This window comes from Oncorhynchus masou, chromosome 9, assembly GCF_036934945.1.
Source record: "Oncorhynchus masou masou isolate Uvic2021 chromosome 9, UVic_Omas_1.1, whole genome shotgun sequence".
Classification (NCBI taxonomy): Eukaryota; Metazoa; Chordata; class Actinopteri; order Salmoniformes; family Salmonidae; genus Oncorhynchus; species Oncorhynchus masou.
In genome coordinates, this window is record NC_088220.1 from 27,583,655 (window position 1) to 27,602,365 (window position 18,711).

At 47.4% G+C, this 18,711-nt stretch overlaps 1 protein-coding gene across 2 annotated transcripts in view; it reads left to right on the forward strand.

The window, feature by feature from the left end:
- The first annotated feature begins 1,519 nt into the window (after window positions 1-1,519).
- Window positions 1,520-18,711, forward strand: part of LOC135545770 (protein diaphanous homolog 1-like) — a 191,412-nt gene continuing 174,220 nt past the window's right edge. For both annotated transcript variants that reach the window (XM_064973620.1, XM_064973621.1), the window contains exon 1: window positions 1,520-2,347. In XM_064973620.1, coding sequence (XP_064829692.1) covers window positions 2,249-2,347 — 99 coding nt within the window. In that variant the 5' untranslated portion in view covers window positions 1,520-2,248. The remainder of the gene's footprint in view (window positions 2,348-18,711) is intronic.

Genomic DNA, 18,711 nt, shown 5'->3' on the forward strand with positions numbered 1-18,711 from the left:
AGCAACAACATTGATTGACTCCATTGAGACACTCTCAAGACGATTTTCGGACAAAGCAGTGCATCACTATAGGGCAGAATTTTTTAAAGTGTTGGATGGTGTGGAGGTTCAGTTTGACCAGGACAGTCTAAACATTCTGCAAAAGTTGGAAAGAGCGCTTCTCACGGGGGAGTTGGATGAGTCTCTAGATCAGTACCCTGAGCTGAACATAGATTACCTTTCAGTGCAGTTGCCTCTCTTTCACAACAAATATCCCTGTAGCAGCAGTGGAGAGGCAGCAGAGGTCCTCAGGAGGCTTCCAGTGGAGGTGCGGGGGTTGGTTGACCAAGTTGAGGTGCTGGTCAGAATTTAGTCTGTAATGTACATAAAGACAGGCTGGACAGTCTTGAGGGAAAATATCTGCCAGCAATTTGTTGGATCCATTGAAACCTTCAAACATATGTTTGTTTCTTTTGTTCAGTCGTGTGTATAGCAGTGGTTCTCAAACTTTTTTCGGGACCTCCACCCCTGCATATTTTGAGGCAAGGTTTTGAGTGGTCCTCAGGGACCTCCACCCCTCTATATTATATGTAAAGTTAGTGGAATCCTTGCGCTGCTGAATACGTACATTACACTTTTTATTTCATGGACCCCTTGCCATTACACCAGGGACCCCTAGGGGTCCATCTACCCTGTTTGAGGCCCCCTGCTGTATAGTATGATATATGTTATTTTGTTTAGTAGTTTTTAGTTCATGACAGTACACTTACTAATTATTTATTTAATTTAAAATTGCATACTTTGTGTGACATACTTGTCCATAGCTGTTATTTGTAGAGTTGAGACACTGAACAATAACTAAGTATTTATGAAGGATATTTTGGTTGATTTGTTTGGGTTTTTCAGCGAAGTAGTTATCTTGCTTTTAGAACTGTACTTATTCTGAGCGTTTTGTTCTTGTAAAGATGTTGTAATAGACTCAAACCAGTGGCACATATTTAATGACTATATAAATGAATCAGAAAAAGTTAAATAAAAACATACTACATCTTAGGCTATGTGTTACAGCACTACTTTTGGTGTCCCCCTCGGGAGTTGCTCTTGAGAAAATGTAATGTAATTGTCCCCTCCAAAGTTGATATCAGATTTTCGCCCCTGCAGCTAGCCCCTTCTTATTAATGGTATCTGTTGCTTTTATACATGTCTTACTACTCGAAAATCGTCTTTATTCTCGCTTAAAAAACTCCGGTGGCTTATTTTCAAATGGTCATGTTTCTAAATGTCTGTGCAAGAGTGAATGTTTCCTACCAGAGAGTAACGGTTCATGTGATTGGATGTTAATTATTTGACTAGGCTTCCTGTATTTGACATTGTGTTGTTATTTTGCTGAACACGAGATGGTTTCATTTTATTTAATGGCAGTGAAATGAGGTTACACAGACGAGAAAAAAAACTCACCCAAATATATACCCCCGTTAGAAAATATAAATGTACTGTTTGAATTTTTAGTTTAAAAAATAAGTGAATCACATTTTTATTTGTCGTTCCCCAGTTTGGGAATACCTAACCTACTGTATCTGTCATCTCTCAGGTGTAGTTCTCGTGCGCATGGCTCCTCTCCCAGCCGTTCTAATTTGTCAGCACAGGAAGAAGACTACTGTGGATGTGTTTGAACGTTGTCATTCGGGAAAGTTAACTTGTTGCAGTAATGGACACGAATATGGGGAAACCACACGACTACCGTGTTGTATAGAAACAACTCGTGGTAGTAGGAAGAACCGTCTTTGTTCACCGAGTTGTAAGATATCTAACGTTAGCCACTACATGGACAGGGAGGCACTCAACATTTGCAAGGATTACGGGCAACCCTCTTTCTTTGGGACGACAACTGTGCAACATTAACTAACTAAGAGGAACGGTATAGTTGTCTTTGGTGCAACAACAAAGAGTCGTCAAGAGTGGCTCCTATACGTTTTCCTTCCGCTGTTTGGGGGTACTTTAAATTTCCCTCCTTTTTCCATCACAGGCGGGGGTTCGGGTTATTGGCTAGCTAGCCACTCGCTAATAGTTACTAGTCCAACAGCAGTAACGTTAGGCGAGTACAGACAGGCAGCAGGGTCTGCTCAGACCTTTTTTTCGTCGGAAAGAACAACTTTTCATAACTTGGTAGCGAGGCGTCAGTTTGTTTTTGTGTAAACATACGGCTATCACCGGGTGTGTTCGTGAGTTTATTTTTTGTTCTCCCTTTGAGGAAATTGTCTAAATCACAATGGATAATGCGGGGAATTCTGCCTCTGCTGCTCCCAAAAGCAAGAAGGACAAAAAAGAAAAGAGAAATTATGAAGATGGAGACGGGAAAAAGAAATTTGTACGTATTCATATTTCACTGATGCTAGCTTATGCACTCCTGTTCAATGTTACTTATGAGCTCTGATGGCAACATGCTGAACAAGTGTGGACTCATCAACAGTTACTTATTGGTAGAACAAGTGGCGTGTCATATCACTAGTAACTCTGTCTAGCAGACCTGCTTGTGATTATATTTAATTTGCAACCAGTTTAACATTATTCAGCGTGTTTTCCGAAAACTCTGAAATCTGCAAGGCTAATGTCAAACCTTGTTTGTGAACACATGAGGAAGTAGTTAGTTTACCACCTGCTGAAAGTCTGAAGTGTTGCAATGAGGGACATTGTAACAAACTGCACGACTCGCGGTTTGGAAACTGTAACCCGGTAGTAGCAAGTTCTATTGTTTGATTTGGAGATAATTCAGTTCGGGTTGAACAGGTTACTGTCTCCGGATTGAACCAGGGTTATAGTTAAGTACATTACAGATATGGAATACTTTTTATTTTACACGTCGGCAAGCAACTTCATTGTCTCCCTTGCAGTCTACTATTAGGAAATGTAATTAACGCGTCAATGACAAACAATTTAATGGGAAGTGGATTTAAATCACAAACATAAAGAATATGCTACTTTGTATCGTAGTTAAACACTGACGTGGTGCATCGCGCTGACTGTAGTAACCTGGTGGAGATGGCGTAGTAACATCATAGCCAGTGAGTAACCATGGCAAGAATGGGTGTAATTCAATGTGATGAAGATGTCAGCTAAATGTCCATGATAAGCGGTCTGTGTCATTTTCGGTTGATCATCTCAGCTCTAACAAAGAGGTTATTAGATCGACCCTACCTGGACACACCTCTGGCAGAAATAACCCTTCCCAGCATGCACCACTGCCCCCACCTGATGCTCATCCCACCAGACAGAGGCCACTGATTGGCTGATGGTGAACACACCCAGTTAGTTTTAGGACACTGTAACACAACTCTTGACCTCTACCTGTTGAGTTGTTCAGATTTGGGGGGGATGGATATTATTAGTAGACATTCCACAGTGGATAAAAAAGAGCGGTGTTGTTAGAGATGACATGGCTATGAGGCTGAGTCAGATATATGCATACAGCTGCAAAATATGTAGCCTAAAGCGAGTGCGCTCTGTCTGTCCGAACTGGATAAGTGACTTGTGTAAAGTCTGCTATGCCAGAGCAAACAGGCAGAGCAAGGCATTCGCTCACTGCAGGAATCTCTTCCTCTACATACTTGTACCTTTTCCTCTCTTTGACTGTACATTTTTTGTTTTCTTTAGTTTTGTCATATTTGCTTGCTTTCTGTTGTCTTCGGTCTCTGTTTTAGCTCATGTGTTTGAGTTCGATGAGCATCTGGAGGATGGAGCTTTGTTAGGCATGGATCAGGAGATCATTGATCCATTGCTCTATGCTACTGACGTAGCCCACTAGGTGATGATCGCTATGGTAGGCCCATGTGTTGAGTCCTTGGATTGGGTGGGTGTAATGTGCTCTTTGTCCCAGTGTCAGTCAGGCTGGACACAGCTTGTCAACTCACTGAGGAGAAAGTGACAGAGGTGATAAAACATGCTGGCTGAAGAGCGGTGTCAAGAACCGTGTCAGTGTATATCTCTGTGTGTTGGTGTGCATTCTGCATTATACTTTGTGTGTGTGTGAGGATGGCGAAGACCAGAGAACACGCCATTCTGTGCTACTTAGCTAACTTTAGTAAATCCCTCTGTCTTCCCTTTTAGGGAGTTAAACAAGTTCCTGTATGTGTGCATGTACTCCACTGCCTTGGTTTACTGAGTGTTCCACACTAACTGCACTAATGTTGGTTCCACCTGTCTTTGATGGTGAATGCTGACTTTGTTGCAGTTGGGTTTGGTGAATGAACACCCATTACATATGCTTTGTTTTGTCCATCTCACCTCTCCATTTTATCACTGATTAACACTGGCTTTTGACACGTTCTTTGACCTCATGCCACGTTCCTTCCTCGCCAAGGGCAAAGAGATGTTTAATCTACATGTTGGATTATTGTGTGTGGTCTGCAGGTGTTTGAACTTTGATGTTAAACTGTATCTGGTGTGTGTCGCTGGGCTGTTCAGTGACAACATGGGCTCACCTTTTAAACTCTTCAGTTGTATTGAAAGAATGGGAGTCATTTCTGCTCTTCTCTTCTATCAAACATCCTTTTTCTTGGACAGTATCCTGGGTGTTTTCTCGTTTACATTTTTCTCTTCATTTAGGAAAAAAATCAGGCTACAGTACAAATCCAGCTATTACCTCATTTTACTATTTCAATGTTTCTTTACTACGTTTCAAGATTTTAGAAGGCCAGTTTGAGTTAGTAACTGCGTGTACATATCTGCTTGTCATTCGCTAAACAAAGACACAAACCTTCTGACTCTTTGGTCTATATTGTTGCAGGAAGTTGTGCAAAAATGAAAAGCAGGAAATTGCTTTTTTCTTCCCCAGTAACCTTTCTGTCACTACACTACCCCTCCTCCTCCCCATCTATTGTGGCAGGGCCCAGAGGCACCAGTGTGGGTAGTAAATACGTTTACACCACTCAACTCTCTGTTGATTATTTTGGACCATACTCTTAAACTGAGAAGGCACACTGGGCTGCCTCATGTCTGAGAAGGCGCCCTGGGCTGCCTCATGTCTGAGAAGGCGCCCTGGGCTGCCTCATGTCTGAGAAGGCGCCCTGGGCTGCCTCATGTCTGAGAAGGCGCCCTGGGCTGCCTCATGTCTGAGAAGGCGCCCTGGGCTGCCTCATGTCTGAGAAGGCGCCCTGGGCTGCCTCATGTCTGAGAAGGCGCCCTGGGCTGCCTCATGTCTGAGAAGGCGCCCTGGGCTGCCTCATGTCTGAGAAGGCGCCCTGGGCTGCCTCATGTCTGAGAAGGCGCCCTGGGCTGCCTCATGGCGTAAGCATGCAGAGCCTTACTCCTACACAGAGAGCGATGAATGAGGGGATGGCATAACTCAACTGGAGCCCTGTTAACCTGCCATGTTCAGCCTCCCCAACACACACACACACTTCTAGTATAAGGGGATGGCATTCCTCAGCTAACCCCTGGTCATCCCAGACACCTTGTTAAACTGCCATGATGTTTCTCTGTCGGTGAGTCTGACCAATGTCTTAGGTGAGAACCTGACCTCTGATCCTCATGGTCGTGGCAGGCCTACTCAGAGCTACACGCCTGTACTTGTGCCAAAATGCAGGTATTTGTCATCCTATAGCACAATCTACTTTTTAAATAGGGAGTCAACATGTTTTTAGCAGTTTTTTTCCTTGACTGATTAAAATGTTATTTTCTCATAGCCTTCTCTTGTCTCTCTGCAGCAGACATATAGTGAGCCAATATGTGTGGAACATCAAATCACAATCGCAACACATAGAATTGAGAGAATCGCAGTGCATATCATATCGGCAACTAAGTATGGTGATATTGTATGGTGCTGTCACTGGTAATTCCCGGGCTGAAGGCTAGCACAGGGTGTATGAGCTGTGTGCAGCCATCAGAAGTGCATGGTGCTTGGATCTGCCAAGCATGGTCATGTACACACACGCCCAATCAACCACATCTAGATCTTCTGTGTGACTGATCCCTGACAGCACTTATCCATTCCAGCTGGTAGACTTTATTTCCTTTCGGAGTCGCATATTTCCTTCTGTGGCTTTGCCACCTGTAGGTTCGGCAGCAGGTTACATCACCATAGTAATGCACACTTCCTGATTTTGTTGTTGTTGCTGTCCAATAGGAGAGTGCTGCACAACTTACTAAGGTGTCTCACCTCGCCCAGACTTAACATGAGGATATCTTAGGGTCAAATTAACTTGAAATTGCCCATTATAATCTTTTAAATTTGGATTCTATCCCAAGAGTATAAATTGAGTGAGATGCCGAACTGGTATCTTTAAGTCATGGTGAAATTCTTGAATGGTGTTATTGGAAATGGTTGCCATTGACTTGCCCTAGAGTGGGGAGTGATTTGTGTGTGTAGCTCTGTACTGACTCCCAGGGAGGTTGAACTATGAGGATCAGCAGTGACTTACCTACCTGCGTCTAAGTGCTTACTCAGATACTCTTATGGACGTGCAGACATAGACACCCACTAAGAGAGGGCTTTGTTCGAGGCCTTCTTGTCTAATCCACCCAAACCACTCATTTCTATGATTAACAGTGTTAAATAACACGTATATGTAAAAAACAAACATCTGTTGCCAGCTCAAGTCGCCAACCCCCCAATGCTCTCTCTCTGGGCTGGACAGCTAGCTACATAGCTACACACAATTATACTAAAGTCACTCTATTCCCCTTCTTCCCCACACTCTATCCCCCCCTCTTCCCCGCACTCTTTCCCCCCACTCTTTCCCCCCACTCTTTCCCCCCACTCTTTCCCCCACTCTTTCCCCCACTCTTTCCCCCACTCTCCCTCCCCCCTGCACTCTTTCCCCGCACTCTCTTCCCCCACTCTTCCCTGCACTCTTTCCCTGCACTCTTCCCTGCACTCTTCCCTGCACTCTTCCCCTGCACTCTTCCCTGCACTCTTTCCCACTCTTTCCCTGCACTCTTCTTTCCCCCACTCTTTCCCCCCTGCACTCTTTCCCTGCACTCTTTCCCTGCACTCTTTCCCTGCACTCTTTCCCTGCACTCTTTCCCTGCACTCTTTCCCTGCACTCTTTCCCTGTCCCGCACTCTTTCCCTGCACTCTTTCCCTGCACTCTTCTTCCCCTGCACTCTTTCCCTGCACTCTTTCCCCCCCTGCACTCTTTCCCGCCTCACTCTTTCCCCACACTCTTTCCCCCACTCTTTCCCCGCACTCTCCCCACTCTTTCCCTGCACTCTACCCCGCACTCTTTCCCCGCACTCTTTCTCTTTCCCCCCACTCTACACTCTTTCCCCCGCACTCTACCCCCCACTCTTCCCCACTCTTCCCCTCACTCTTCCCCCTTTCCCACTCTTTCCCCGCACTCTTTCCCCTCTTTCCCTGCACTCTTTCCCCGCACTCTTTCCCTCACCCCCCACTCTTTCCCTCCCCCGCACTCCACCCCCCCTCTTCCCCGCACTCTTTCCCCGCACTCTTTCCCTCACTCTTTCCCCGCACTCTTCCCTGCACTCTTTCCCCGCACTCTACCCCCCCTCTTCCCCGCACTCTACCCCCCCCCCCACTCTTCCCCCACTCCCCGCACTCTACCCCCCTCTTCCCCCGCACTCTACCTCCCCCGCACTCTACCCCCACTCTTCCCCGCACTCTACCCCCCCCTCTTTCCCCGCACTCTACCCCCCCTCTTCCACGCACTCTACCCCCCCCCTCTTCCACGCACTCCCCCTCTTTCCCGCACTCTTCCCCCTCTTTCCCCCGCTTCTTTCCCGCACGCACTCTACCCCCCCTTTCCCCGCACTCTACCCCCCTCTTTCCCCGCACGCACTCTACCCCCCCCTCTTTCCCCGCACTCTACCCCCCCCCTCTTTCCACTCTATCCCCCACTCTTTCCCCCACTCTATCCCCCGCTCTTTCCCGCACTCTACCTCCCCCCCACTCTTCCCCTCACTCTTTCCCCGCACTCTACCCCCTCTCTTCCCCCTGCTATGTTAGTGTCCATGTTCATTGAAAACTGCTGCTGATTTACACTGTGTGCTTCTGCTGTACCGAGGTACAGACAGATGGCTAGGTAGACAGACCCCCCTCTTTCCACGGTCAGACAGACGGCCAGGTAGACAAACAGCACTCTAACCCCCCCCTTCCTGCACTCACTCTATCCCCCCTCTTTCCCCGTCAGACTGACGGCCAGGTAGACAAACAGATGGTCAGACAGACGGCCCCCCCTCTTTCCCCGCACTCTATCCCCCCTCTTTCCCCGTAGACAAACAGACGGTCAGACAGACGGCCTCTAGGTAGACAAACAGACTCTATCCCCCCTCTTTCCCTGCACTCTACCCCCCCTCAGACAGACGGCCAGGTAGACAAACAGACGGTCAGACAGACGGCCTCTAGGTAGACAAACAGTCAGACTCTACCCCCCCCTGTCTAGACAGGAGGAGTCTATCCCCCACTCTTTCCCCCGTGCCTCTACCCCCACTCTTTTCCCGGGTCTTTCCCCGCAGACTCTACCCCCACTCTTTCCCCGCACTCTACCCCCCACTCTTTCCCCGTGTGGTCAGACAGACTCTACCCCCCACTCTTTCCCCGTGCACTCTACCCCCCCTCTTCCACGCACTCTACCCCCCACTCTTTTCCCCGCACTCTTTCCCGGCACTCTACCCCCCACTATTTCCCCCGCAGACTCTACCCCCACTCTTTCCCCGCACTCTACCCCCCACTCTTTCCCCGTCTACCCCCCCTCTTCCCCCGTCACCCCCCTCTTCCACGACTCTACCCCCCCACTCTTTCCCCGACTCTTTCCCCGGCACTCTACCCCCCACTCTTTCCCCGGGTCTACCCCCCACTCTTTCCCCGCACTCTACCCCCCTCTTCCCCGGGACCCCCCGATTCCCCTCACTCTAGACTTTCCCCGTCTACCCCCCTCTTTCCCCGACAGACGGCACTCTACCCCCTCTTTCCCCGGGACCCCCCCTCTTTCCCCGGGAGTGTGACCTCCCCCCTCTTTCCACGGTCTACCCCCCTTTCCAGACTCTAGACTCTATCCCCGGCCGGGTCCCCCCTCTTTCCCCGCACTCTAGATTTCCCCGCAACCCCCCCTCTTTCCCCTCACATCCCCCCCTCTTTCCCCGACGGTCTAGTCTACCCCCCTCTTTCCCCGACTCTACCCCCACTCTTTCCCCGGGAGGGTCTTTCCCCGCAGACCCCCCTCTTCCCCACTCTACCCCCTCTTTCCAGCACTCTACCCCCCCTCTTTCCACGGGACCCCCCTCTTCCACGCACTCTATCCCCGACACTCTATCCCCGACGGTGTGTGTCTATCCCCGACTCTACCCCCCCCCACTCTATCCCGGAGTGTCTTTCCCCGCACTCTATCCCCCCTCTTTCCCCGCACTCTACCCCCCTCTTTCCCCGACTCTAGACTCTACCCCCCACTCTTTCCCCGGACTCTACCCCCACTCTTTCCCCGTCTACCCCCCACTCTTTCCCCGAGCACTCTACCCCCACTCTTTCCCGCACTCTACCCCCACTCTTTCCCCGCACTCTACCCCCCACTCTTTCCCCGCACTCTACCCCCACTCTTTGTGACTCTACCCCCCTCTTCCCCCGAGGGAGATGTGTGTGTGTGGGAGGGAGTGCACTCTACCCCCCCTCTTTCCACGTGTGTGTGCACTCTACCCCCCTCTTTCCACGCACTCTACCTCCCCCACTCTTTCCCCGCACTCTACCCCCTCTCTTCATTATGGGTCCATGTTCATTGAAAACTGTGTTAGTGTGTGGGAGGACAGAGTGTGTGTCAGACAGGGAGGGAGTGACGGTCAGACTGACGAGGTGACAAACAGGGAGGGAGACGGCCGGGTAGTGACGGTCAGACAGGGAGTGTAGACAAACAGTGACAGGAGGGAGTGTGACGGTCAGAGGGAGTGTGTGTGGTGACAGGAGGGAGTGTGACGGTCAGACAGACGTGTGGGTGTGACAAACAGACGTGTGACAGAGGCCGAGGGAAACAGTGGTCAGACAGTGTGGGTAGACAAACAGAGGTCAGACAGACGGCCGGGTAGACAAACAGACGGGACAGACGGAGGGTAGACAAACAGACGGTCAGGAGGGGGTAGACAAACAGACGGTCAGACAGTGGTGTGGTAGGGAGTGTGTGTGTGTGAGGGAGTGTGTGTGTGTGAGGGAGGGAGTGTGTGTGTGAGGGAGTGTGTGTGTGTGTGTGTGAGGGAGGGAGTGGTGTGTGTGTGTGGAGGGAGTGTGTGTGTGGAGGGAGTGTGTGTGTGGGAGGTGTGTGGGAGGGAGTGTGTGTGTGTGTGTGGGAGGGAGTGTGGGAGGGGAGAGGGAGTGTGTGGGAGGGAGTGTGTGTGTGGGGGTGAGGGAGTGTGTGTGTGTGAGGGAGTGTGTGTGTGTGAAGTGTGGTGGAGGGAGTGTGTGTGGGGGAGTGTGTGTGGTGAGTGTGTGTGAGGGAGGGAGTGTGTGTGTGTGTGTGGGAGGGAGTGTGTGTGTGTGTGTGAGAGAGGGAGTGTGTGTGTGGGAGAGGGAGGGAGTGTGTGTGGGAGAGGGAGGGCGTGTGTGTGTGTGTGTGTGTGTGAGGGAGGGTGTGTGTGTGTGTGGGAGAGGGAGGGTGGGGAGAGGGAGGGCGTGTGTGTGTGTGGGGGGGAGGGAGGGAGTGTGTGGGAAGGAGGAAAGGGAGGGTGTGGAGAGAGGGAGGGAGTGTGTGTGTGTGAGTGTGAGGAGTGCGTGTGTGTGTGGGAGAGGGAGGGGAGTGTGTGGGAGAGGGAGGGAGGGAGAGTGTGTGTGTGGGAGGGGAGAGGGAGGTGTGTGTGTGTGAGTGGAGTGTGTGTGTGTGTGTGTGTGTGTGTGTGTGTGTGTGTGTGGGAGAGGGAGGGTGTGTGGAAGAGGGAGGAGTGTGTGTGTGAGAGAGGGGAGAGGTTGTGTGTGTGAGGTTCTGCTAATACATGCTCTGGGTGCGTGTACAGGTACACAGTGTGACCCTGCTCTATGTAGCCTCCTCATTACGGAGACTCAGGCTTTGGAGTATTATCGAAATGGACACTTCCTCACTGCAGGCATCTCTCTAGTCTCCCCATTCTCCTGGAACAAGCTGTGAGCCTTGTCTCTCAGTCCGAGTGCAAGTACCCAGCTGTCAACCTACTCACTCTGGAGCCATGCCAATTAGTGGAAGGAAGGTTGTACGTGTCCTGGAGGGTCAATACTGGACAGGGATGTGTGGAGGTTTTCAGTCAGTCAGATCAAGCTGCTCAGAACAAGGCTGTGGGTTCTATAACTGCATAGGGGCAGCGAGGTTAACAGAATTATGCTTTGACTTGTTTTTTTTCACTTTAAAATGTACATCGAATAAAAACCTTTGACTTCAAAGTTTGGCAAACCGTACAACTCTATGCTCAAATTTGAACAGTTTCCACTGAGAAATCTGCAAAAGCAAATTGAGTGGAAGAACTGTGCAGATTCAAGCTTTAGTAACGGAAGTATTATCAAATCTCGCTCAGGTTTCTATGCGACCACGTTTTCAAAACAACTCACTTAAATATCTGCTCTTTATTAAGATTCAAAGATGTCTGCATAAAGAATGTGGTGTCAGATATGAAAATATCGACACTGAACAAAAAGATCAACGCAACATGCAACAATTTTATAGCTACAGTTCAGATAAGGCAATCAGCCAATTTAAATAAATTAATCTATGGATTTCACTGACTGGGAATACATATATGCATCTGTTGGTCACAGATACCTTAAAAAAAGTATGGCCATGGATCAGAAAACCAGTCAGTATCTGGGGTGACCACCATTTGCCTCATGCAGCGAGACGCATCTCTTTCATATAGAGTTGATCAGGCTGTTGATTGTTGCCTATGGAATGTTGTCCCACTCAACTTCAATGGCGGTGTGACGTTGCTGGATATTGGCGAGAACTGGGACACGCATACCTCGATCCAGAGCACCCCAAACATGCTCAATAGGTGACATGTCTGGTGAGTATGCAGGCCATGGAAAAACTGGGACATTTTCAGGAATTGTGTACAGATCCTTGCGACATGGGGCCGTCCGTTATCATGCTGAAACATGAGGTGATGGCGGAGGATTAATGGCACGACATTGGGCCTCAGGATCTCATCACGATATATCTGAGCATTCAAATTGCCATCGATAAAATACAATTGGAGGCGGTTTATGGTAGAGAAATTAAAATTAAATTGTCTAGCAACAGCTCTGGTAGACATTCCTGCTGTCAGCATGCCAATTGCACACACTCTCAAAACATGAGACCTATGTGGCATTGTGTTACAACTGCTCAGCTCCTTGATATGCCACAGCTGTGAGGTGGATGGATTGTCTTGGCAAAAGAGAAATGCTCACTCTCAGGGATGTGCAATGTTTTTGTGAAATAAGCTTTCTGTGCGTGTGGAACATTTCTGGGATCTTTTATTTCTGCTCATGAAACATGGGACCAACACTTTTCATGCTGCATTTATATTTTGGTTCGGTATATTTAGGTTATTGAGCTACAGTAAGTGAAATGGAATTACATCTGGTAGGGGAGTTACGGTAACAGCATGGGTCCCTGTCTGATCTATACTATGAATGTCCTCCTATGTTTGGACATCACAGCTCAACACAGCAGAGTTAAGTACATTACTATACTTGTCTTTACTCTAATGTATTGTACTCTGCTACCCAAACTTGTGAAACATACGTCTATGATTTTCACTACGTAAAAGTATGTGGACTCCTGATCATCCAACATCTCATCCCAAAATCATGGGCATTAAAATGGAGTTGGTCCCCCCTTTGCTGCTGTAACAGCCTCCACTCTTCGGTGAATGCTTTCCACTAGATGTTGGAACATTGCTGCAGGGACTTGCTTCCATTCAGCCACGAGCGTTAGTGAGGTCGGGCGCTGATGTTGGGCGATTAGGTCTGGCTCGTAGTCGGCGTTCCAATTCATCCCAAAGGTGTTAGATGGGGTTGAGGTCAGGGCTCTGTGCAGGCCAGTCAAGATCTTCCACACCGATCTCGACAAACCATTTCTGTATGGACCTCGCTTTGTGCACGGGGGCATTGTCATGCAAAAACAGGAAAGGGCATTCCCCAAACTGAAGTAAAGAATCGTCTAGAATGTCATTGTATGCTGTAACATTAAGATTTCCCTTCATCGCCCCAGACCATTATTTATCCTCCACCAAACTTTACAGTTGGCACTATTCATTTGCATAGCAGTATGCCAGTGGAAGGGAAGACCGTAGTAAATCGTTTGAATCACTTTATTTCAACAACAAAATTTATATCAGTGACGTCAGTAACTAATCGGTAGGTCTACGATTGATTTACTTGTTCGTTCTCATTTTTTTGGTATCAAAGAAATGTGTGTTTTGGTAAAGAATTACAAGGCACAAGGCAATATTTTAAACTTAGAGGGTAAACAACTTCTGAATGTGTGTTGATATTAGTTGGCAGGATAAATGAAGACTTTTTCTGGTAATGTTTTATAAGACTAATTTTCTATCTGTTTATCCAGAAATCAAAGCCTTTATGCCAAATGTATCCATGCCTTCATTTCCCAAAAATATTGACTTTTAGCCTTCATTTGACACCCAATTTTATTTGCTCCCATGAACATCACATTGGTGCTCATGGGTCCTTTTACATGGAAATGCCCATAGGCCACAGGCTTTGACTAGGTGTTGATGGTATGTCAGAGCGTCTGCTTCTTCAATGCAGAGCTGAGACGGAGTCCCGGGTGCTGTGCTGCTTGTAGGCATAGGGGCGTGTGTGTGTGTGTGTGTGTGTGTGTGTGTGTGTTAGGGCTGGGAATTGCCAGGGACCACATGATATGGTATTATCACGATACTTAGGTCCCAATGCGATGTGTATTGTGATTCGATACTGTGATTTAATTTTATTTATTTGTGATTCCATGTTCCAAACATATTGCTCACCATATGTCTGCTGCAGAGGGACAAGAGAACCATGAGAAAACAAGTGTTGATCAGTCATGGAAATAAAAAGTGCTGAAAAGTGTCTCCCCCTTATAACAAGATCAAATCAAATGTATTTGTCACATACACATGGTTAGCAGATGTTAATGCGAGTGTGGCGAAATGCTTGTGCTTCTAGTTCCGACAATGCAGTAATAACCAACAAGTAATCTAACTAACAATTCCAAAACTAATTTCTTATACACAGTGTAAGGGGATAATGAATATGTACATAAAGATATGAATGAGTGATGGTACAGAGCAGCATAGGCAAGATACAGTAGATGGTATCGAGTACAGTATATACATATGAGATGAGTATGTAAACAAAGTGGCATAGTTTAAGCAGTAGATGATATAGAGTACAGTATATACGTATACATATGAGATGAATAATGTAGGGTATGTAAACATTATATTAGGTAGCATTGTTTAAAGTGGCTAGTGATATATTTGACATCATTTCCATCAATTCCCATTATTAAAGTGGCTGGAGTTGAGTCAGTGTGTTGGCAGCAGCCACTCAATGTTAGTGGTGGCTGTTTAACAGTCTGATGGCCTTGAGATAGAAGCTGTTTTTCAGTCTCTCGGTCCCAGCTTTGATGCACCTGTACTGACCTCACCTTCTGGATGATAGCGGGGTGAACAGGCAGTGGCTCGGGTGGTTGTTGTCCTTGATGATCTTTATGGCCTTCCGGTAACATCGGGTGGTGTAGGTGTCCTGGAGGACAGGTAGTTTGCCCCCGGTGATGCGTTGTGCAGACCTCACTACCCTCTGGAGAGCCTTACGGTTGTGGGCGGAGCAGTTATCGTACCAGGCGGTGATACAGCCCGCCAGGATGCTCTCGATTTTGCATCTGTAGAAGTTTGTGAGTGCTTTTGGTGACAAGCCAAATTTCTTCAGCCTCCTGAGGTTGAAGAGGAGAACGAGCTCTGAAGGAAAGATACTGGAGTTTAAGTGTAGGTACAGCCAACTACCACAAATGATATTGTGATTTGACAAAACAATACGATATATCGTCAAATAATATTCTCGATACGTAACTATTTATTCATTACATTTTCTCCCACCACTAGTTAGTGTGTACAGGGTAAGGATGAACAGTGAATAGACAAGTTGATGGCAGGCAAATGGAGACGTAGGTGATTGCCAGAAGGGGGGCGATGTTGTCGCTTATAGAGTTCCTTTGGTTTCTCACTCGACTCTCTCACACACTGACCGGTCTGCATGCATCGTTAAACTATAAGCCCTCAGGGAGAGGGAGTCAACGTCCTCTTCCTGTGTAGAAGGGGATATTTTTGGGAGGTGGTCAATGTCCCTCACCGACCCCCACTTATGCATTTGGTATTTTTGGGAGGGGATCAGTGGGGGAGTTGGGTGTTTTTTGGAGGGGGGCAGTGGCAGAGTTGGGTGTTTTTGGGAGGGGGGCAGTGGCAGAGTTGGGTGTTTTTGGGAGGGGGGCAGTGGCGGAGTTGGGTGTTTTTGGGAGGGGGACAGTGGCAGAGTTGGGTGTTTTTGGGAGGGGGACAGTGGGGAGTTGGGTGTTTTGGGGAGGGGGAGTTGGGTGTTTTGGGGAGTTGGGTGTTTTGGGGAGTTGGGTGTTTTGGGGAGTTGGGTGTTTTGGGGAGTTGGGTGTTTTTGGGGAGGGGGAGTTGGGTGTTTTTGGGGAGGGGGAGTTGGGTGTTTTTGGGGAGGGGGAGTTGGGTGTTTTTGGGGAGGGGGAGTTGGGTGTTTTTGGGGGGGGGGAGTTGGGTGTTTTTGGGGAGGGGGAGTTGGGTGTTTTTGGGGAGGGGGAGTTGGGTGTTTTTGGGGAGGGGGAGTTGGGTGTTTTTGGGGAGGGGGAGTTGGGTGTTTTTGGGGAGGGGGACAGTGGCGGAGTTGGGTGTTTTTGGGAGGGGGACAGTGGCAGAGTTGGGTGTTTTTGGGAGGGGGACAGTGGGGGAGTTGGGTGTTTTGGGGAGGGGGAGTTGGGTGTTTTTGGGAGGGGGACAGTGGTGGAGTTGGGTTTTTTGGGAGGGGGAGTTGGGTGTTTTTGGGAGGGGGAGTTGGGTGTTTTTGGGAGGGGGACAGTGGGGGAGTTGGGTGTTTTTTGGGAGGGGGGCGGTGCGGGGAGTTGGATGTTTTTTGGGAGGGGGACGATGCGGGGAGTTGGGTGAGTGATAGATTGGTCACTTTAACATTTAATCCACAGACTCTCTCTCTGTGTAATCAACGCTGTGTTTGTGTCAGGAGATCCTGCTTCTCAGAACTCGGCTCCATAATTTGCTCCCGGCTGTGGGGCCTTCATCCCAGCCTCCTGCCCCAGAGAGGGCTCTCAGCAAGTGGGTAAAAATACACCTCACACTGGGTTAGAGGTCGACCGATTAATCTGAATGGCCTATTAATTAGGGCCGATTTTCAAGTTTTCATAACAATCGGAAATCGTTTTTTTTTTGGACAAGGATTTGGCCGATTTCTAATTTTTTATTTTTTTTATTTTTTATTCTTACCTTTTATTTTATCTTTATTTAACTGGGCGAGTCAGTTAATACCTCTTGATACTCCCCATCCCGGATCCAGGATTGTGAATAAAGCCTCAGGCTCATTAGCATAACGCAACGTTAACGATTTCTGAAAATCGCAAATAAAATGAAAATAATGCGCCTGCTCTCAAGCTTAGCCTTTTCTTAACAACACTGTCATCTCAGATTTTCAAAATATGCTTTTGAACCATAGCAATTCACTAATTTGTGTAAGAGTATGCAAAGCTAGCTTAGCATTTTGAGTAGCATTTAGCACGCAACATTTTCACAAAAACCAGATAACCAAATAAATAAAATCATTTACCTTTGAAGAGCTTCGGATGTTTTCAATGAGGAGACTCTCAGTTACATAGCAAATGTTCAGTTTTTCCTGAAAGAATCTTTGTGTAGGAGAAATCGCTCCGTTTTGTACATCACATTTGGCTACCGAACCGAAAATTCAGTCACCAACAACGTCAAACTTTTTCCGAATTAACTCCATAATATCGACCGAAACATGGCAAACGTTGTTTGGAATCAATCCTCAAGGTGTTTTTTCACATATCTCTTCATTGATATATCGTTCGTGGAAGCCTGCTTTCTTCTCTGAATTCCATGGAAAAATACTTGCAGCTGAGGTTTGCGCACCAATTTCGGCGCAGGACACCGGGCGGACACCTGGAAAATGTGGTCTCTTATGGTCAATCTTCCAATGATATGCCTACAAATACGTAACAATGCTGCAGACACCTTGGGGAAACGACAGAAAGGGCAGGCTCATTCCTCTCGCATTCACAGCCATAAAAGGAGACAATGGAAAACGGAGCCTCAAAAATCCTGCTGATTTCCTGGATGCCGTTTCATCTTGGTTTTGCCTGTAGCTCACGTTCTAGGGCACGCACAGAAAATATCTTTGCAGTTCTGGAAACGTCAGAGTGTTTTCTTTCCAAAGCTACCAATTATATGCATAGTCGAGCATTTTTTTGTGACAAAATATCTTGTTTAAAACGGGAACGTTTTCCATCCAAAAATGAAATAGCGCCCCAGAGTTTCAAGAGGTTAAGAACACATTCTTATTTTCAATGACGGCCTTGGAACGGTGGGTTAACTGCCTTGTTCAGGGGCAGAACGACAGATTTTCACCCTGTCAGCTCGAGGGTTGAATCTTGCAACCTTACAGTTAACTAGTCCAACGCTCTAACCACCTGCCTTTCATTGCACTCAACGAGGAGACTGCCTGTTTTGCGAATGCAGTAAGTCTAGGTAAGTTGCTAGCTAGCATTAAACGCATCTTAAAAACGATCAATTATAATCACTAGTTAACTACACATGGTTGATGATATTACTAGTTTATCTAGCGTGTCCTGTGTTGCATATAATCGATGCGGTGCGTGTCTTTGCTCTAATGTGTACCTAACCATAAACACCAATGCCTTTCTTAAAATCAATACACAGAAGTATATATTTTTAAACCTGCATATTTAGCTAAAATAAATCCAGGTTAGCAGGCAATATTAGCCAGGTGAAATTGTCACTTCTCTCGCGTTCATTGCACGTAGAGTCAGTGTATATGCAACAGTTTGGGCCGCCTAATTTGCCCGAATATTACGTAATTATGACATAACATTGAAGGTTGTGCAATGTAACAGGAATATTTAGACTTATGGATGTCACCCGAAACAGTTCCGTATTTCACTGAAAGAAGAAACGTCTTGTTTTCGAGATGATCGTTTCTGGATTCGACCATATTAATGACCCAAGGCTCGTATTATTATGTTATAATTAAGTCTATGATTTGATAGAGCAGTCTGAGGGGTGGTAGGCAGCATTCATTCAAACAAGTACTTTCATGCGTTTTGTCAGCAGCTCTTCGTTGTGTGTCAAGCATTGCAATGTTTATGACTTCAAGCCTATCAACTACCGAAATTAGGCTGGTGTAACCGATGTGAAATGGCTATCTAGTTAGCGTGGTGTGCGCTAATAGCGTTTCAAACGTCACTCGCTCTGAGACTTGGAGTGGTTGTTCCCCATGCTCTGCATGGGTAACGCTGCTTCGATGCGGTGGCTGTTGTCGTTGTGTTGCTGGTTCGAGCGAGGAGAGGGATGGAAGCTATACTGTTACACTGGCAATACTAAAGTGCCAATAAGAACATCCAATAGACAAAGGTAAATGAAATACAAATGGCATAGAGGGAAATAGTCCTATAATAACTACAACCTAAACTTCTTACCTGGGAACATTGAAGACTCATGTTAAAAGGAACC